General features: G+C 46.8%; 1 protein-coding gene across 4 annotated transcripts in view; it reads left to right on the forward strand.

The window, feature by feature from the left end:
- IDNK (IDNK gluconokinase) overlaps positions 1–15,128 on the forward strand; it is a 138,354-nt gene extending 123,226 nt beyond the window's left edge. For all 4 annotated transcript variants that reach the window (XM_073670913.1, XM_073670915.1, XM_073670914.1 and 1 more), the window contains 2 exons: positions 234–277; positions 14,348–15,128. In XM_073670913.1, the coding sequence (XP_073527014.1) occupies positions 234–277; positions 14,348–14,720 (417 nt within the window). In that variant the 3' untranslated portion in view covers positions 14,721–15,128. The remainder of the gene's footprint in view (positions 1–233; positions 278–14,347) is intronic.
- The last annotated feature ends 1,473 nt before the right edge of the window (positions 15,129–16,601 follow it).

Below are 16,601 nucleotides of genomic sequence, written 5' to 3' on the forward strand. Positions count from 1 at the left end.
AATGCAAACAAAAATCTCAGACAGGCCAGCACGTGTGACTATATCTTTGCCAGAGAGAATTCTAGAAAGGAGGGGGAAAAGGAATAAACCAATGAGGTGTCATTTAAAGGTCTTTCATACTAAAGAAGCATTGGAAGGAAGAATACTGTACTTGTGATTTAAAGAATATTTTCCATTGACAAATAAGAATATTCACTATGAGTATTAATGATAATATTTCTTTCTCTTGACAGGACAGATATCCTTGGTTGTGCTCATTGCACGAGTTAATAAAGAGGTGAGCACGTGTCCTGCATGCAAATTTATATTACTTATTTAAGATATGGAAATTAATAGAGACCGCAGTAAGATAAATGTCCGTCTAGGTATAAAAGCCTCCTGCTTAGCTTGTACTGAGAGAGGACACTGTAAAAGCCAATCACAGGAGGGATGCCACCACTGCCCTACTCATCACTGTCCCTTCTCCTCCCTGACACCCCTGGGCTTGGGCACTGCTATCTTTATCATTATTAAATTATCTAGTCTGTTGCCTATTTTGTTTATTTATTAGAGAATCTTCCAGAAGAAAGTCTCAAGTAAAGTCTCAACACAAATTCTTCTAATATCCTTAATTCTTATTCATTAGTGTTGAGCGAGCATGCTCGACACTGCTCGGTACTCGTCCGAGCATCACGCTACTCGGGATGTTCGGCGAACACCGATCATTTCCGGTTTACTCGGGCGGGAGCTCGGGTCTCCGCCCTGCATGTTTGGTGCTCTTTGCAGAGCCAATGAACATGCAGGGATTGCCAGCCAGTCACTGTAATGCAGCAGCCATGTTGGTTGTGGGCATTACAGTGATTGGCTGGCCGCACAGCGTCACCTCGAGTATTTAAAACCGGGCGCCGCCATCTTGGACACAGTCGCTCCGGATCAGACGGTGTAGGAAGAGTGCTGCTGAGTTAGGGAGAGATTTATACTGCGAAATAGGTAGTGTAGGGTATCTAAAGCCTGCCAAATCAAACATACAGTCCTTCTCAGGACTAATATCCATCCCAGATATCAGGCAGGCAGGCAGGCAGGCTGTATAGGAGACGCAGTGGTTATACCAACAAACACTGCATTACAGTCATGTGTGCTGCTTTTCAAATTGCTAGGCTTAGCCCCAGGTCTCAGGGGCCAGAAAAAATCCTTTTTTTTCATCTAAATCCTCTTTTTTTTTTTTCTCAGTCAGACTGTAAAAATACCCGTCTTATTAACCTTTAGGCATCCCACCCCACCCCAAAAAAAAAATGAGTGTGTCTGTGAGTGTTCAGACACAAATATATCTGTTTAAAAGATTCTGGTGTAGGCCAGATAACTAGAACTGTGGTTTTCCTCTTCCACAGTTCAAGTCAGGGTGTAATCCACCTTTTTGCATAAAAAAAACATTTTGAGTGTCTCGCTGACTGTTCAGACACAAATATATCTGTTTAAAAGAGTCTGGTGTAGGCCAGATAACTAGAACTGTGATTTTCCTCTTCCACGATTCAAATCTCTGTATTATCCACTTTTTTGCCTTTTTTGCATAAAAAAACCCATTTTGAGTGTCTCGCTGACTGTTCAGACACAAATATATCTGTTTAAAAGAGTCTGGTGTAGGCCAGATAACTAGAACTGTGGTTTTCCTCTTCCACGTTTCAAATCAGGGTGTAATCCACCTTTTTCCATAAAAAAAACATTTTGAGTGTCTCGTTGACTGTTCAGACACAAATGTATCTGTTTAAAAGAGTCTGGTGTAGGCCAGATAACTAGAACTGTGGTTTTCCTCTTCCACGGTTCAAATCTTGTTTTTATTACCCTTTTGCCATTGATAGTGCTAGTGTAAGCTATTTTACTTCATTTACAATGGGCAAGGCGCGTGGCAAGGGACGTGGAACTGGACCTTCTGGTTATGGTGCGTGCAGAGGACGGGGCCGTGGCCAAGGTGAAAATGTGCCACAACCAACAGCCACATCTTCTCGCTCCCGAATTACTAGGGAAGCACACAACAACACCACTATTGCGAACTGATCAGTGTGAACAGGTTATTAATTGGATAACAGATAATACTTCCAGTCACCTGGGCACCACCACCTCCGGTCTGTCTTCCACACGGTCAAGTGTACTGGCCGTGAGTCTCGACTGCATACTCCTCCTCACCCTGATGCTCCTTCCTCCCACCATGCCGAGTGTCGTCAGATAGCAACTGATCCCACAGTTGGACACTCTGAAGAGCTGTTCACTGGTCCATTTCCATATTTGGGCCCCTCGCCTGCTCCGCTTGAAGTGGTGGAAGAGGAGATCCCATGTAGCGATGGCCAAATATTTGAACAGCCACGGCCACAGGAAGGCGACGCTGGCAATTTGTCACAAGAGGTGGACGATGACGAGACACAATTGCCACGAAGTGAGGAGGAGGACCGGCTTTCCTCACTTCCTTCCGGAACGTCTACGATCAACCCTGGATGTAGGATCTCTACTGCTTCCTCATTGCTCCGTCTCCGCCAAGGGAGTCTCACTGTAGCCCAGTATGCCATACGGTTCCGTACCCTCGCTTCTGAGCTTGCCTGGGACAACTAGGCCCTGGGAGGGCCTTTCCGGTCGGATTAAGGACGAGTTAGCTGGCCGGGACATTCCTGCCACCCTGGATGACCTGGTGTCACTAGCAACCCGGATTGACATCCGTTTCCTAGAACGTGCGAAGGAGACTACCCGGGAGAGAAGATTTCCTCGTCTTGCTCCTGCTTTCCAGAACCCTGCTTCCCAACCTGCAACTCCCCGGGCATGCACGCCGAACCTATGCAGATCGACCAGACCAAGAAGGTCAAATCTCGCCGAGAGACACGCCGAGCCGAGGGGAGCTGTTTCTACTGTGGTAGTAAGGAGCACCTGATTTGTTCCTGCCCGGAGAAGCCGGGAAACTCCTGTGTCTAGGACCGCTCGGAGAGGTCGTCCTAGGCAAAAGTAAATCCTCTCCGTTCTTGACTTTATCCGTCTCCATTTCCTGTGGAGAGAACCGCTTCTGGATTCCGGAGCCGCTGGAAATCTCATATCCCAGTCCCTTGTAGAGAAGTATCAGCTTCCTACCAAACCTCTGGACGAAGCATTGGCAGTCGCCTCCGTGGATGGAAGACTCCTTCCAGTGACCATCTTGCTTGTCACAGAGCCCGTAACCCTGCAGGTGGGAATGCTGCACTCTGAGAGGATTTCCTTCCAAGTGCTTTCCGGAATCTCTCACCCTCTTTTGCTAGGTCTACCCTGGCTACAGAAACATGAACCCGTTCTGAATTGGCAATCCGGTGAGGTGCTCCGTTGGGGGCAGGATTGCCATGAGACCTGCCTGGTTCCAGTTCGCCCGGCTCGACCCCCATCTACTCCGACTAATTTACCTGGTCTACCGGCACCCTACTGGTCCTATGCTGATGTCTTCGACAAGAAGGAGGCAGAGACTCTGCCACCCCATAGGCCATATGATTGCCCTATCGACCTGATACCCGGTGCCACTCCACCCCGTGGGCGTATCTACCCGTTGTCGTTGGCCGAAACCCGGGCCATGTCGGAGTACATCGAAGAAAATCTGGCTAGGGGATTCATCCGGAAATCTTCCTCCCCGGCTGGAGCCAGATTCTTCTTCATTAAAAAGAAAGACGGTTCACTACGTCCATGTATCGATTATAGAGGACTCAACCAAATCACTGTCAAAAACAAATACCCCCTGCCTCTCATCTCTGAGCTGTTCGACCGCCTTAAAGGCGCGAAGATCTTCACCAAGCTCGATCTTCGTGGGGCGTATAACCTGGTCTGGATACACCAAGGAGACGAGTGGAAGACGGCATTCAATACCCGGGACGGCCACTATGAATACCGTGTGACGCCCTTCGGTCTCTGTAATGCTCCCGCCGTTTTCCAAGAATTAGTTAATGACATCTTCCGTGACCTCTTATATTCTTGCGTGGTGGTGTACCTGGACGACATCTTGGTCTTCTCCCCGGATCTTCCCTCACATCGGAGGGATGTTCATCAGGTCCTGCTTAGGCTCAGGCAGAATCACCTATATGCAAAGTTTGAGAAATGCCTCTTCGAGCAGTCCTCTCTTCCGTTCCTGGGCTATATTATCTCTAAGACAGGTCTACGGATGGACCCCGAGAAGGTCTCTGCCATCTTAAAGTGGCCCCGTCCGGAGGGGTTGAAGGCGATTCAGCGATTCCTGGGCTTCGCCAACTATTACCGTCTCTTCATCCCACATTTCTCTTCCCGGACTGCTCCCATCTCTGCGCTCACCCGAAAGGGAGCAAATCCTAAGGAATGGCCGTCCAAAGCGGAGGAGGCCTTCCTCTCTTTAAAACAAGCCTTCTCTTCTGCCCCTGTGCTGCACCGTCCAGATAACAACAAACAATTATTTCTGGAGGTTGATGCTTCCTCTTCCATAGCCGGAGCGGTGCTCACCCAGAAATCTCCATCCGGGAGAATGGTAACCTGCGGCTTCTTCTCCAAGCGCTTCTCCTCGGCTGAGAGCAACTACTCCATTGGAGACCGAGAACTGCTAGCCATCAAATTGGCGCTGGAGGAGTGGCGTTACCTGCTCGAGGGGACTCTGCACCCGGTGGTCATTTATACTGACCACAAAAACTTGGCTTATCTTCAGAACGCCCAAAGACTCAATCCGCATCAGGCCCGGTGGTCTTTGTTCTTCGCCCGTTTTAATTTTACCCTACATTACCGCCCGGCGGACAAGAACATTAAAGCTGACGCCTCCCACTATTTGTGAGGATACTAGATCCGCACTTCTTCAATCCCCCGAGTGGATGAAGAAGCATGCTGATAAGAGACGTCTGGATCCACCTCAATTCCGTCCGGGGGACAAGGTTTGGCTCTCCTCCAAACATGTTCGTCTCAAAATACCCTCCTATAAGTTGGGTCCACGGTTAATCGGCCTGTTTGAAGTCCTCAAGCAAATCAACCCAGTAGCCTACAAGTTAAAACTCCCAGCCACCTTATGGATTCCCAACTCCTTCCACGTATCTCTCCTCAAACCAGTTGTGCTTAATTCTTTTTTCGACAATCCAGGTACCACCCCAGCTCCGGTCTCCGCTGAGGACGTCTATGAGATAGAGAACATTCTGGCCACCAGAAGGGTAAGAGGGAAAACCTTTTTTCTGGTGGATTGGAAGGGGTTTGGCCCTGAGGAGAGAACTTGGGAACCCAGGGAGTACATCCACGCCCCTCTTCTCCTTTAAAAAATTTCTTGCTGACCTGAAAAAGAGGGGGCGTAAAGGGGGGGGTACTGTAGCATCGGCGTCTCTGCCTCCTGCCTGGCAGAAACCCCGTCCCCCTTACTGCCGCGGTCCTGCTCCAGCGTCTTCTGGCCTCCCTGCTGCTGCTGGTGCACGCAGCTTCCCCGACTCTGTGCTTAGGGCGCGCGCGTGCTCCCTCCCTCTTAAAGGGGCACACGCGCCGTCCAAAAAAGTCCCCGGCCAATGGCCAGAGGACTTCCCCTATAGTAGGCACCTCCTCCAATATGGAGGTGCCCGTGCAAGGTTGCAGCTTTGTGTTTGATACTCTGCTTCAGCCCTCAGGTCCCGTTGCTAGCCTGACTACTAGTCCAGCCCGCCAGCCTGACTTCAAGTCCAGTCCGTCTGCTTGTCTTCTCTCCAGCCCGACAGTCTGTCTACAGTCCAGTCCGCCAGTCTGTCTATGGGCTCTGTCCGCCTGCTTACCTGGAGGCTCCCGCTTGTCACTTGCCGTGACCACCTGATTGCCTACCTAGAGGCTCCTGCTCGTTACTTGCCTTGCCTGCCTGACAGCCTACCTAGAGGCTCCCGCCTGTTACCTGCCGTGTGTTATGGATCCGGGTGGTGGAACCTCTGTGCCGCGGTGCAAGGAGGGACCCAGAGGGGCGTGACTAAGTATCAACTCAGACCGACCCTGGTCGTATGGCGGCTAACGACTCCGTGACCAGGGAGGGACCGAGCAGAGGGACCAGGTGCTACTCTGGGGACAACCTTGTAGGAGAACAGGTGGCTCCCACTGGTCAGCAGACTGGGACTGACCGGTATAGCAGATGGACAAAACAGGCAGGCAGAAGTCTCTGGATAGTTGACAGGTGGTCACGGCACGTGACGGCCAAGCAGGCTGAAGTCTCTAGGTTAGCAGGCGGGTGGTCACGGCAAGTGACAGCAGGAGCCTCCAGGTAGGCTATCAGGTAACAGGCAGGTAACAGGCGAGTGCTCCCAGGTGAGCGGGCTAGCAGGCACGGCAGGTAGCAGGCAGGTAACTGGCAGGTGCTTCCTGGTAAGCAGGTGGACTTGTCCATAGACAGACTGGCGGGTAGAACAGAAGGCAGACTGTCGGGCTGGAGTGTAGTCAGGCTGGCAGACTGGAACAGTAGTCAGGCTGGCAACTGGACCTGAGGGCTGAAGCAGAGGTAAGTATGCTGTGCATCAACTTTTGCTCTGGCACCTCCATTTTGGAGGAGGTGCCTTATATATGGGAGGTCCTCCGGCTATTGGCCGGGGACTCCTTAGGACGGCGCGCGGCCCCTTTAAGAGAGGGGGAGCGCGCGCGCGTGCTCCCTAAGCACAGTGCCCGGGAAGCAAGAAGAGGAGCGCAGGAGGACACCGCGCGGGGAGCGGAGAGGTGAGAGGGACGGCGTCTCTGCCTGACAGGGGGCAGAGACGCCGATGCTACACTGTGCCTACCTGTCAGCCTACCTGGAGGCTCCTGCTTGTTCCTGCCGTGTCTACGAGTCCGTCTATCCGGACCACCTGTCAGCCTGCTTGCCATGCTCATCTGCTGTACCGGTCAGTCCTTGCCATCTGACCCGCGGGAGTCACCTGCTCTCTTACAAGGTCGTACCCAGAGTAGCACCTGGTCCCTCTGCTCGGTCCCTCCCTGGTCACGGAGTCAATTGAGCCGCCGTACGACCTTGGTCGGTCCAAGTTGATACCTAGTTACGCCTCTCTGGGTCCTTCCTTGCACCGCAGCACAGAGGTTCCACCACCCGGATCCGTAACACATGGCTCTTGTAAAGGGCATTAAAACCGTCCTGTTAAGCTACTGTGACCTCCACGTCTCTTCCAAGGGGCATTAAAACCATCTTGTTAAGCTACTGTAACCTCCACGTCTCTTCCATGGGGCATTAAAACCGTCTTGTTAAGCTACTGTGACCTCCACGTCTCTTCCGAGGGGCATTAAAACCGTCTTGTTAAGCTACTGTGACCTCCACGTCTCTTCCAAGGGGCATTAAAACCATCTTGTTAAACCACTCTGACCTCCATGTCTCTTCCAAGGGGCAATAAAACCATCTTGTTAAACCACTCTGACCTCCACGTCTCTTCCAAGGGGCATTAAAACCATTTTGTTAAGCTACTGTGACCTCCATGTCTCTTCCAAGGGGCATTAAAACCGTCTTGTTAAACCACTCTGACCTCCACGTCTCTTCCAAGGGGCATTAAAACCGTCTTGTTAAGCTACTGTGACCTCCACGTCTCTTCCAAAGGGCATTAAAACCATCTTGCTAAACCACTCTGACCTCCACGTCTCTTCCAAGGGGCATTAAAACCATCTTGTTAAGCTACTGTGACCTCCACGTCTCTTCCCAGGGGCATTAAAACCATCTTGTTAAGCTACTGTGACCTCCACGTCTTTTCCAAGGGGCATTAAAACCGTCTTGTTAAACCACTCTGAACTCCACGTCTCTTCCAAGGGGCATTAAAACCGTCTTGTTAAGCTGCTGTGACCTCCACGTCTCTAGCAAGGGGCAATAAAACCGTCTTGTTAAGCTACTGTGACCTCCACGTCTCTTCCAAGGGGCATTAAAACCGTCTTGTTAAGCTACTGTGACCTCCACGTCTCTTCCAAGGGGCATTAAAACCATTCTGTTAACCACTCTGAACTCCACGTCTCTTCCAAGGGGCATTAAAACCGTCTTGTGTTAAGCTACTGTGACCTCCACGTCTCTTCCAAGGGGCATTAAAACCGTCTTGTTAAACCACTCTGAACTCCATGTCTCTTCCAAGGGGCATTAAAACCGTCTTGTTAAACCACTCTGACCTCCACGTCTCTTCCAAGGGGCATTAAAACCGTCTTGTTAAGCTGCTGTGACCTCCATGTCTCTTCCAAGGGGCATTAAAGCCGTCTTGTTAAGCTGCTGTGACCTCCACGTCTCTTCCAAGGGGCATTAAAACCGTCTTGTTAAACCACTCTGACCTCCACGTCTCTTCCAAGGGGCATTAAAACTGTCTTGTTATACCACTCTGAACTCCACAGCTCTTCCAAGGGGCATTGAAATGTTGTTTTTAATTGCACTCACTGTATGCCCTATAACTGTGTAGCCGAACCGCTCCTTTTGGTACAGAAACATATCCTACAAGACATGTGTGGTTGACTGGCCTGATATTGATGTGAATGGTCACTGTTCCTCCTGCTCTTTCTCCTTTGCCACCACTTCATCCATCATTCATCACCTGAAGCTTTGTTTTAACGGGAGTCATAGAACTGGGATAGTAGCAGGAAAACATCCAGCAATCCTCGGAGGAGGTAGGATATGCGCCAAAACGCTGACCACCTCAGGCCTAGCCGCTACTACATACATGCTCTTGCATTCCAAGGAACAGAAAGCTAAGGAGATGCATGGCCTCATGATCATGAATAATTTACTCGTTGTGTAGGAGGCCGACCACTGCTGCTGTCTACCTTCTGAACTTTGTGTTGAAGCCTGATTGACCCAGGACCCGCTATCCTCTATGTCTGGAGGACGTGTTGCATCCAAGTGTCCAACTGTCTCCCGGCTTCCACAATATTAACCCAGTGTGAAGGCGTCAGTGAGATAGACCATCCCTGGCCACATTCACTTGTCCACGTGTTTGTGGTTAGGCTGTCCTTCCCACTAAATGCACTGGGGAGGGCACAGGTAATGTTTTGGTATGCGCGCTTGTGTATAAGGCGCACCGGGACAAAAAGGGGCGGCTGGGGACCGTGTGTGGGCACCCGGCCGCGGTGCGGCTCGGGACCGAGTATGGATACCATGCCGCCGACGCAGCCATGATGTGGTGGCCAGATTCTGCCTCCACATGCCTAAAAGGCCCAATTTCAAGTGCAAGCAAGCAAGCAGTATGGTATTGCAGCCTGGGGGTGGGTGGGTGGCAGGCTGCATACTTGCGCTTGCATTGCAAGGAATGGGGGAGGTACAATTGAACAGTGCCCTGGGACAAAGACTTGCACGGGGATAGTTGCAAGCCTGCATCTTCTGATGCGGCAAGGATCACTTCTGATGGGCACACTTTTAGGCAGTGACCTGGGTGTCAGAGATGCTTCCAGGGGTCTTCCCCATGCTGTTCCCATGTCTTTTCAGCACTGTATGTATGTGTCACACAGCACATGGCCAGATAAGGTTGTAAAATGTTAAAATGACATTTCCCGGCGAATGAATTTGTCACGGTTGAAAGCAATACAAAAGTGCAAAAACGCATAAAAAATGCCACTTGTGAACATAGCCCAAGGTGTGGAGGAGTATTTTTGTTTTTGGTTATTTATTTTACCTTATACACAAGTCTTTGCCCTGGAAAGGATGTTCCTTAACATATTTCACAGGAAAGCAGTTTCAGTTTTGTTTTTGAACGTTTTATTGTGAGCCCGTAAAAGTGGCTTAATACCTCTGACCACGTTGTTGACAGCAGTGACCTGGGGGTCAGAAATGCTTACTGGGGCGATCCCCATGCTGTCCCCATGTCATTTGAGCACCGTCACTATTGTTTTGGTCACTTTTTAGGCTTTCTACAGACTGCCAGGGGTGCCGCCGCAAAAATGCTCGGGTCTCCCATAGACTAACATTGGGCTCGTTGCTCGGGTCGAGCACCCGAGTATCACGGTGAGCTCGGCCCAAGCTTCGAGCACCCGAGCATTTTAGTGCTCACTCAACACTATTATTCATCAAAACATCTATTCCTCAAAGGAACCGAGTTTCATCATTGATTTTCATCAACGTGTCATCAGATTTCCAGCAGAGTTTCAGAGTTTAGTCAGTTTCATCAGTTTTTTTCATTGATGAGGAAAAAAGTTTCTCCACCTTCTCCTGTCAGTCCATGTGATGTCCGATTTTTTTCATCGACCCATAGACTTTCATTGCCGAGTTTAATCTGGTACTCGGATCAATATCGGACATGTGTCTGCAATTTTTCATGGACCACTTTGTCCTCAAAAAATCACTGACATGTGAAAGGTTCGAGTGCTTTCTGTGAAAAACACAGATAGCACTCATATTTTAAAAAATGAAATGTGAATGAGACCTATCAGTAAAAATGTCTTTGTTGTCCATAGCAACCAATCAGAGTTCAGCTTTCATTTTTTCAGAGCAATTTAGGAAATGAAAGCTAAGCTCTGCTTCGTTGCTATGGACAATTAAGACAGTGTTACAGTTGGACAGTTTTGATACACAAATCCCCTTTGTGTTGCTATATTTAAGCACTAACCGTTGTTAGAATTTTTTTTTCATAAATAAATAGTACAAGTGAAAATAAGAAATGTAATATATCTCATTAGAAATCAGCTTGTTTCTCCTCCTGGGCTATTCACTCTCAAAATTCTCAATTCACAGTCTACAGTGAATACAGACGTTCCCTTTACTAACATCGTAGATGACGGTTTGTGCTCATAAAGTTCTATGAAGAATTGTAACTGTTGTTTCAGGAGAACTTGCAGCAGAATGTCTGTGTGCCTCTAGTTCCTCCCTCTCCATCGAACATAATCAATACTAACTGTCATCTTCAATCTTAGTAATGTGAAAATCTGTCTTCACTGAATACAGACTTAACAGATTTTACTACCCATGATTTAAGAGTGATAGATCCACCCATTAGGAAAAAGAAGCCGATTTCTCTGATAAGATACATTGCAGAGTTGCTTATTTTTAAGCGTACTATTAATTTATGAAATGATACTTAAAACAACGGTTACTCTATTAGGCCTCCTTCACACATCCGTGTTTCCAGTACATGTGGTATCCATTTTTTTAATGGATACCACACATATCCATTATAACCTATGGTGCTATTCACTTGTCCGCGTTTTTCCGGCATCACGGATGACAAGGGCCAATACAAGTCTATGGGTCCGTGAAAAACACGTGCAGCACATGGCATCTGTCTGCTGTCTGTGTTTAACATTGCAAAGTATAGGAGAAGTTTTGTGCTTTCTTTCCTTCACACTGATGGAAGAAAAACGGACACACGGATGACATACTGATGGAAAACACTGATGACACACTGATGGAAAAAACGGACACACGGATGACATACTGATGGAAAACACGGGTGACATACTGATGGAAAACACTGATGACACACTGATGGAAAAAACTGACACACGGATGACATACTGATGGAAAACACTGATGACACACTGATGGAAAAAACGGACACACGGATGACATACTGATGGAAAACACTGATGACACACTGATGGAAAAAACGGACACACGGATGACATACTGATGGAAAACACTGATGACACACTGATGGAAAAAACGGACACACGGATGACATACTGATGGAAAACACGGGTGACATACTGATGGAAAACACTGATGACACACTGATGGAAAAAACTGACACACGGATGACATACTGATGGAAAACACTGATGACACACTGATGGAAAAAACGGACACACGGATGACATACTGATGGAAAACACTGATGACACACTGATGGAAAAAACGGACACACGGATGACATACTGATGGAAAACATTGATGACACACTGATGGAAAAAACGGACATACTGATGGAAAACATTGATGACACACTGATGGAAAAAACGAACACATGGATGACATATTGATGGAAAACATTGATGACACACTGATGGAAAAAACGGACACATGGATGACATACTGATGGAAAACACTGATGACACACTGATGGAAAAAACGGCGGACACATGGATGACACACTGATGGAAAACACTGATGACACACTGATGGAAAAAACGGCGGACACATGGATGACACACTGATGGAAAACACTGATGACACACTGATGGAAAAAACGGACACACGGATGATACACTGATGGAAAACACTGATGACACACTGATGGAAAAAACGGACACACAGATGACACACTAATGGTAAACACTGATGACACCGGTACCGGTTTTAAACATGTTTTATATGGATGTATGAAGGAGGCCTAAGAAATTTTTTTCTACTTGGTTATCTCTGATTCTTGTTTTTGGATATGAATTTGATGGAATTTTCCAGTATATTTTTCCACTGTTACGTCAGCACATACTGCTGTTTTGCAGCTCCATACAGTGGGTTGTGTACAGCCATATAATAATACCTATAATATAATAATACCTATAGACCCCTGTGACTGCTTGTAGTTTTATTCGAAGGCACACAGGGAAGGGTTTGGTTCGGGCACATGCATGAAGAGAAATATGTCTGCACTTACAGGGTTTGCTAGCTGTGCACACAGATATCTTTTTAATATATTATGATTTAATACAGCAAGTTCAGATGATTGTTTTGATCACTAGAGCATCCTATGAAAGATTAATGAAGCACTCATGTCTAAATGCTTTACAAAGCAATCACCAGTGACCATGAAGAAAGGAGCATTTCAGCGGCAGTGTACGACCCCCACAGTATCTGTGGCAATTCTACATAAATAGGGTAATTCTATGATAAATGGATAATTATTTTGCAAGGACACATGACACGGAAATAATTGTTTAATTAGGAATTCAGTTTATTGTCGTTTTCATATTGCTGCATTTTTCTCATTTGGCTTTATTGGTGTCCTGAATGACTTTCAGCCTAATGGCCTTGAACTCCTCCTGTACTACTTCTAAGGCCACGGCCCCACTATCAGTATTCGGTCAGTATTCAGTCAGTATTTTTTCTCAGGCATGGGAGCCAAAAGCAGGTGAGGAACAATCAGAGAAAAGGTATAATAGAGACAAGTCACCAATTCTGCATTTATCACCCACTCCTGAGAAAAAATACTGACCGAATACTGACCAAATACTGATAGTGGGGCCGTGGCCTCATCTTGCAAACAGTACTATTTCCAACTTTATTTATACTCGCTAACTGACTAAAAAAAACAGGAAGTCGTTGCATTATACTGGCTCTAACCCCTCCCACTTAGAGCGGGACCAATCACCAACTGTCTCCTTTGGTTGCTAGGCAAACTTCGCCATCACTACCCTCTAACAGCATGCACTGAACTTCCTATAACTAATGTGCCCCCAACAAATTCTTCCCCCTTTCTAACTTAATCCCTATGTCCTATGTGACGCTTTATATACTCTAAAATTAACCCTATACTTTCCCTATAAACTATACATGAATAACACCATGCACTAATCACAATAAACCATACACTTGGTACAAACACTGTTTAGAGAGGGAGAGGAATATGGCAGCCCCTGTCACACCCTCACAACTACACACACTATCAATATTACTAATACCTTTAACACTCATCACAATTCACACTATACATCATTAACACTTAGCACATTATACATCACAGTTCTCATTACATCACATAACATATTACAACAATATGCTTGTTTCTTCAAGGGGGGAACGTGTGCAACATGTCCATCTCCTTACAAAAGCATCTGAATGCAAAGTCGAGCCAAACGTGTATGGTTAGAATCGGGAGAGAGAGTTGCCAGACGAAGAAGAAGCGTTCATCCCATAGCTATCATATGTATATTGTTATTACATGAAACTGCAGGCCACGAAGAAGACCACTACATCATGGCTCTGAAGCTTCAAAGGGATGTGAGTGTTGACTACATTCATCCCTCTTTGGGGGGCTGGACAATACCCTTAATATAATCAGACCTTTTGAAAAAACCCACAATGACATGCATATGGCTACAAATAATACTTGTCAGTCCCCTCTTGCTCCTGCACCAGTGATTTTGTGGTTCCTCTCTGTTCTTTGGTTACTAGGTTGTTACAAAGATGTATTATACTCCATACATGTCTGCCACCGGCAGTCAGGTGTGACACAATGATGTCTTTGAACCGTCATGGTGATTATGAGGGTTTGCTCTTAAAAACCATATGCATGTCAAAATGGAGTATTTCAAAAAGTCTGAAAATATTAAGGGGGTTGTCCAAACAATCTCAATATAGGCTCGTTTTTTTTCTAATAACAGCTCCACTCTTGCCCATGGTCTTTGTCTGGTATTACCATACTGCTCCCTTCAACCCCATTAATGGTGTTAGCTAGAGCAATGAGCAATACTACTGGTATTGTGAAAGAGGGATGTATATACGCCCATGATATGCTGAGAAGGTGACAATCATTATGTTTTCTTGTAGGGAGAAAGGCTGTGGTCAGCATGTCGTGCTGGCATGTTCTGCACTGAAGAAGGCCTACAGGAAAACCTTGACAACAGGACAGTACGCACTTATTCCTGAAGATCGGTGGCACCACGATGAAGATGACATTTCTTCACATACATTGTTCATCTATTTGCAAGGTTCAATTGAACTGATTTCTGAGCGAATGCAGAAAAGGAGGGGACATTTCATGCCACTGACATTACTACAGTCCCAGTTTGATACTCTCGAGCCTCCAGAAGCACCTGAGCTGTTCATGGCTGTTAATGTTGAGAAGAACATTTCTGAAATAGTATCTGAAGTAAAAGCTGAACTGGAGTATAAGATACACTTAGGGCAGAAAGGAGATTAGTCTCTGGTACAATGACTGCATATAAAGAAACGTTGAACCTAAAATCCAAAGCTAAGAGTAGGACCACACCACATGTATCCTAAAGGAGGACCATTGCCTCTATGATGTTGATAGGTGTCAATGGCAGACATATACCATTATATAGGTGTATAGTTGCATAGTTTTGGGGCGCATGAAGGGTGGACTATTTCTACCTGTACTACTGAATGTAATCCCCAAACATGGTGTAATCCAAACCTTATATTGTAGTTTCTGGACTTCAAGTCATTAACTGTGAAGAATACTGTCAGCCTCTCCTCAGCTTGAAATCACTGATACCAGAGAACAATAGATGGATTAAAATTACACTGCAAATCAAAATACAAGACATTAGGTTTGGGATTAATACATTTAATATTCCAATTCAGACATATAATATTTTAACACATTTTGCTAAATATTTGTTTTAATAAAAGTGTCTTTTTATGGTAATCTGATACAACTGTGATCATTTTTGAATGTTAAGATCAATAGGATGGAGAGCTACTGTAGCCATGATGTCTTAGGGTGCTTTTACACTGCGCTTCGTCTGAACCCCCCACAAAGCGGGATTCGGGCCTATGCACCCATGGGGCCATTGACTATAATGGTGTAGACAGGGTCACTGTGTGCTTTGTTGGGCATCATTTTCGGGCATAGATATACGTCTCCAGTAGGCGAACACTCAGATGTAAGTATGCTGGGCTGTGGGAGGTTGAACCATATTATGATTAAATTCAGAGAGCACTCTCCCAGCTTGCAGGGCCTGCGTGACTCCTGGCTCTGTTACGTATCAGCTCTTGGGTGCTCCTGGGACCTGAAGTCTTTCAGGGGTCTCCGGTTGTCTCTACAGGGGGGTATACAGCCCTGTAGACGCGGACCCGGTGTCCGGTAGATGCTTTCTGGGGTGAGCTGGTAAAGCTCCTCTGCCCCCAATGCTATTCACTCCTCTAGCCTTCGGCCTACTCGGGGCCCTCACTAGGCTATACACACATGCAGCTAACAGGCTGCTTCTTCTGCCGCTCTCTGAGCGTCGGCAACGCTCCTGGCTCACTAACCTGAGCGGCTTGAGTCTAGACTAGCAGGAGCCTGGTGCTCCACTGCTGAACCTTTAGCTGTGTTCTCGCTAGACTGCAAACTGAAACTAGACTGAGCTCCACTGCAGACTGACCTGTTTCTGTGTCTCACTCTGCAGGAACTAGCTCTGTTCCCTAAGCAGACTTTGTTCCTCTCTGCCTGTCAGCAGGAACTGAACTGAAACTGAAAACTGAACTGAACTGCCTAACTTCCCCCTCCGTATTTATATCCCTATCCGGGCTCCCTCTGGTGGTCTGAGGTAGGGTGGAGGTGTGTGTATGCTGTGAGCGGCCTCTTGTGGAGAAATCCTTTAATGCACCCCTCAAGGATCTGTGGCACAATTGCGCAGCAGGGCGTCACATAAGGACCTCTCGTTCCATGGAATTCTGAATTTGGCCTCAGTTTATAGTGCGAAAACCTGGTATCATCTGTTTAAAAGGTAGAAAACACATAAGAAAAAATCCCAATAAAATGGAAAGATTTTAAAAACAAGATGTGGTTCTGGTCTAGACACATGACCCTATTTTTATTGTGAGTGTTTATTTTTAGGAGAAATACTTTCACATGATGCAAATACTTTTATATTATTTTTTAGGCAGAATATTGTTAATAACTGTAGGACAAGCATCCTCTCTAAATGTGATGTAGTGTGAAGGGGATTTTCTGGACTCGGATACTTGCCAATCTTTGCTCTGCATCTGTGCATAATACTCACAAAGGAATTCCTAATTCAGAGTTGGCAGGAAAGGCTCAATGTGTTTACTGCAGTTTGTCCTAGTCAAATCC

The sequence above is a fragment of the Phyllobates terribilis genome, unplaced genomic scaffold (assembly GCF_046119375.1).
Source record: "Phyllobates terribilis strain yellow unplaced genomic scaffold, ASM4611937v1 Scaffold_1__5_contigs__length_1240528914, whole genome shotgun sequence".
NCBI lineage: Eukaryota > Metazoa > Chordata > Amphibia > Anura > Dendrobatidae > Phyllobates > Phyllobates terribilis.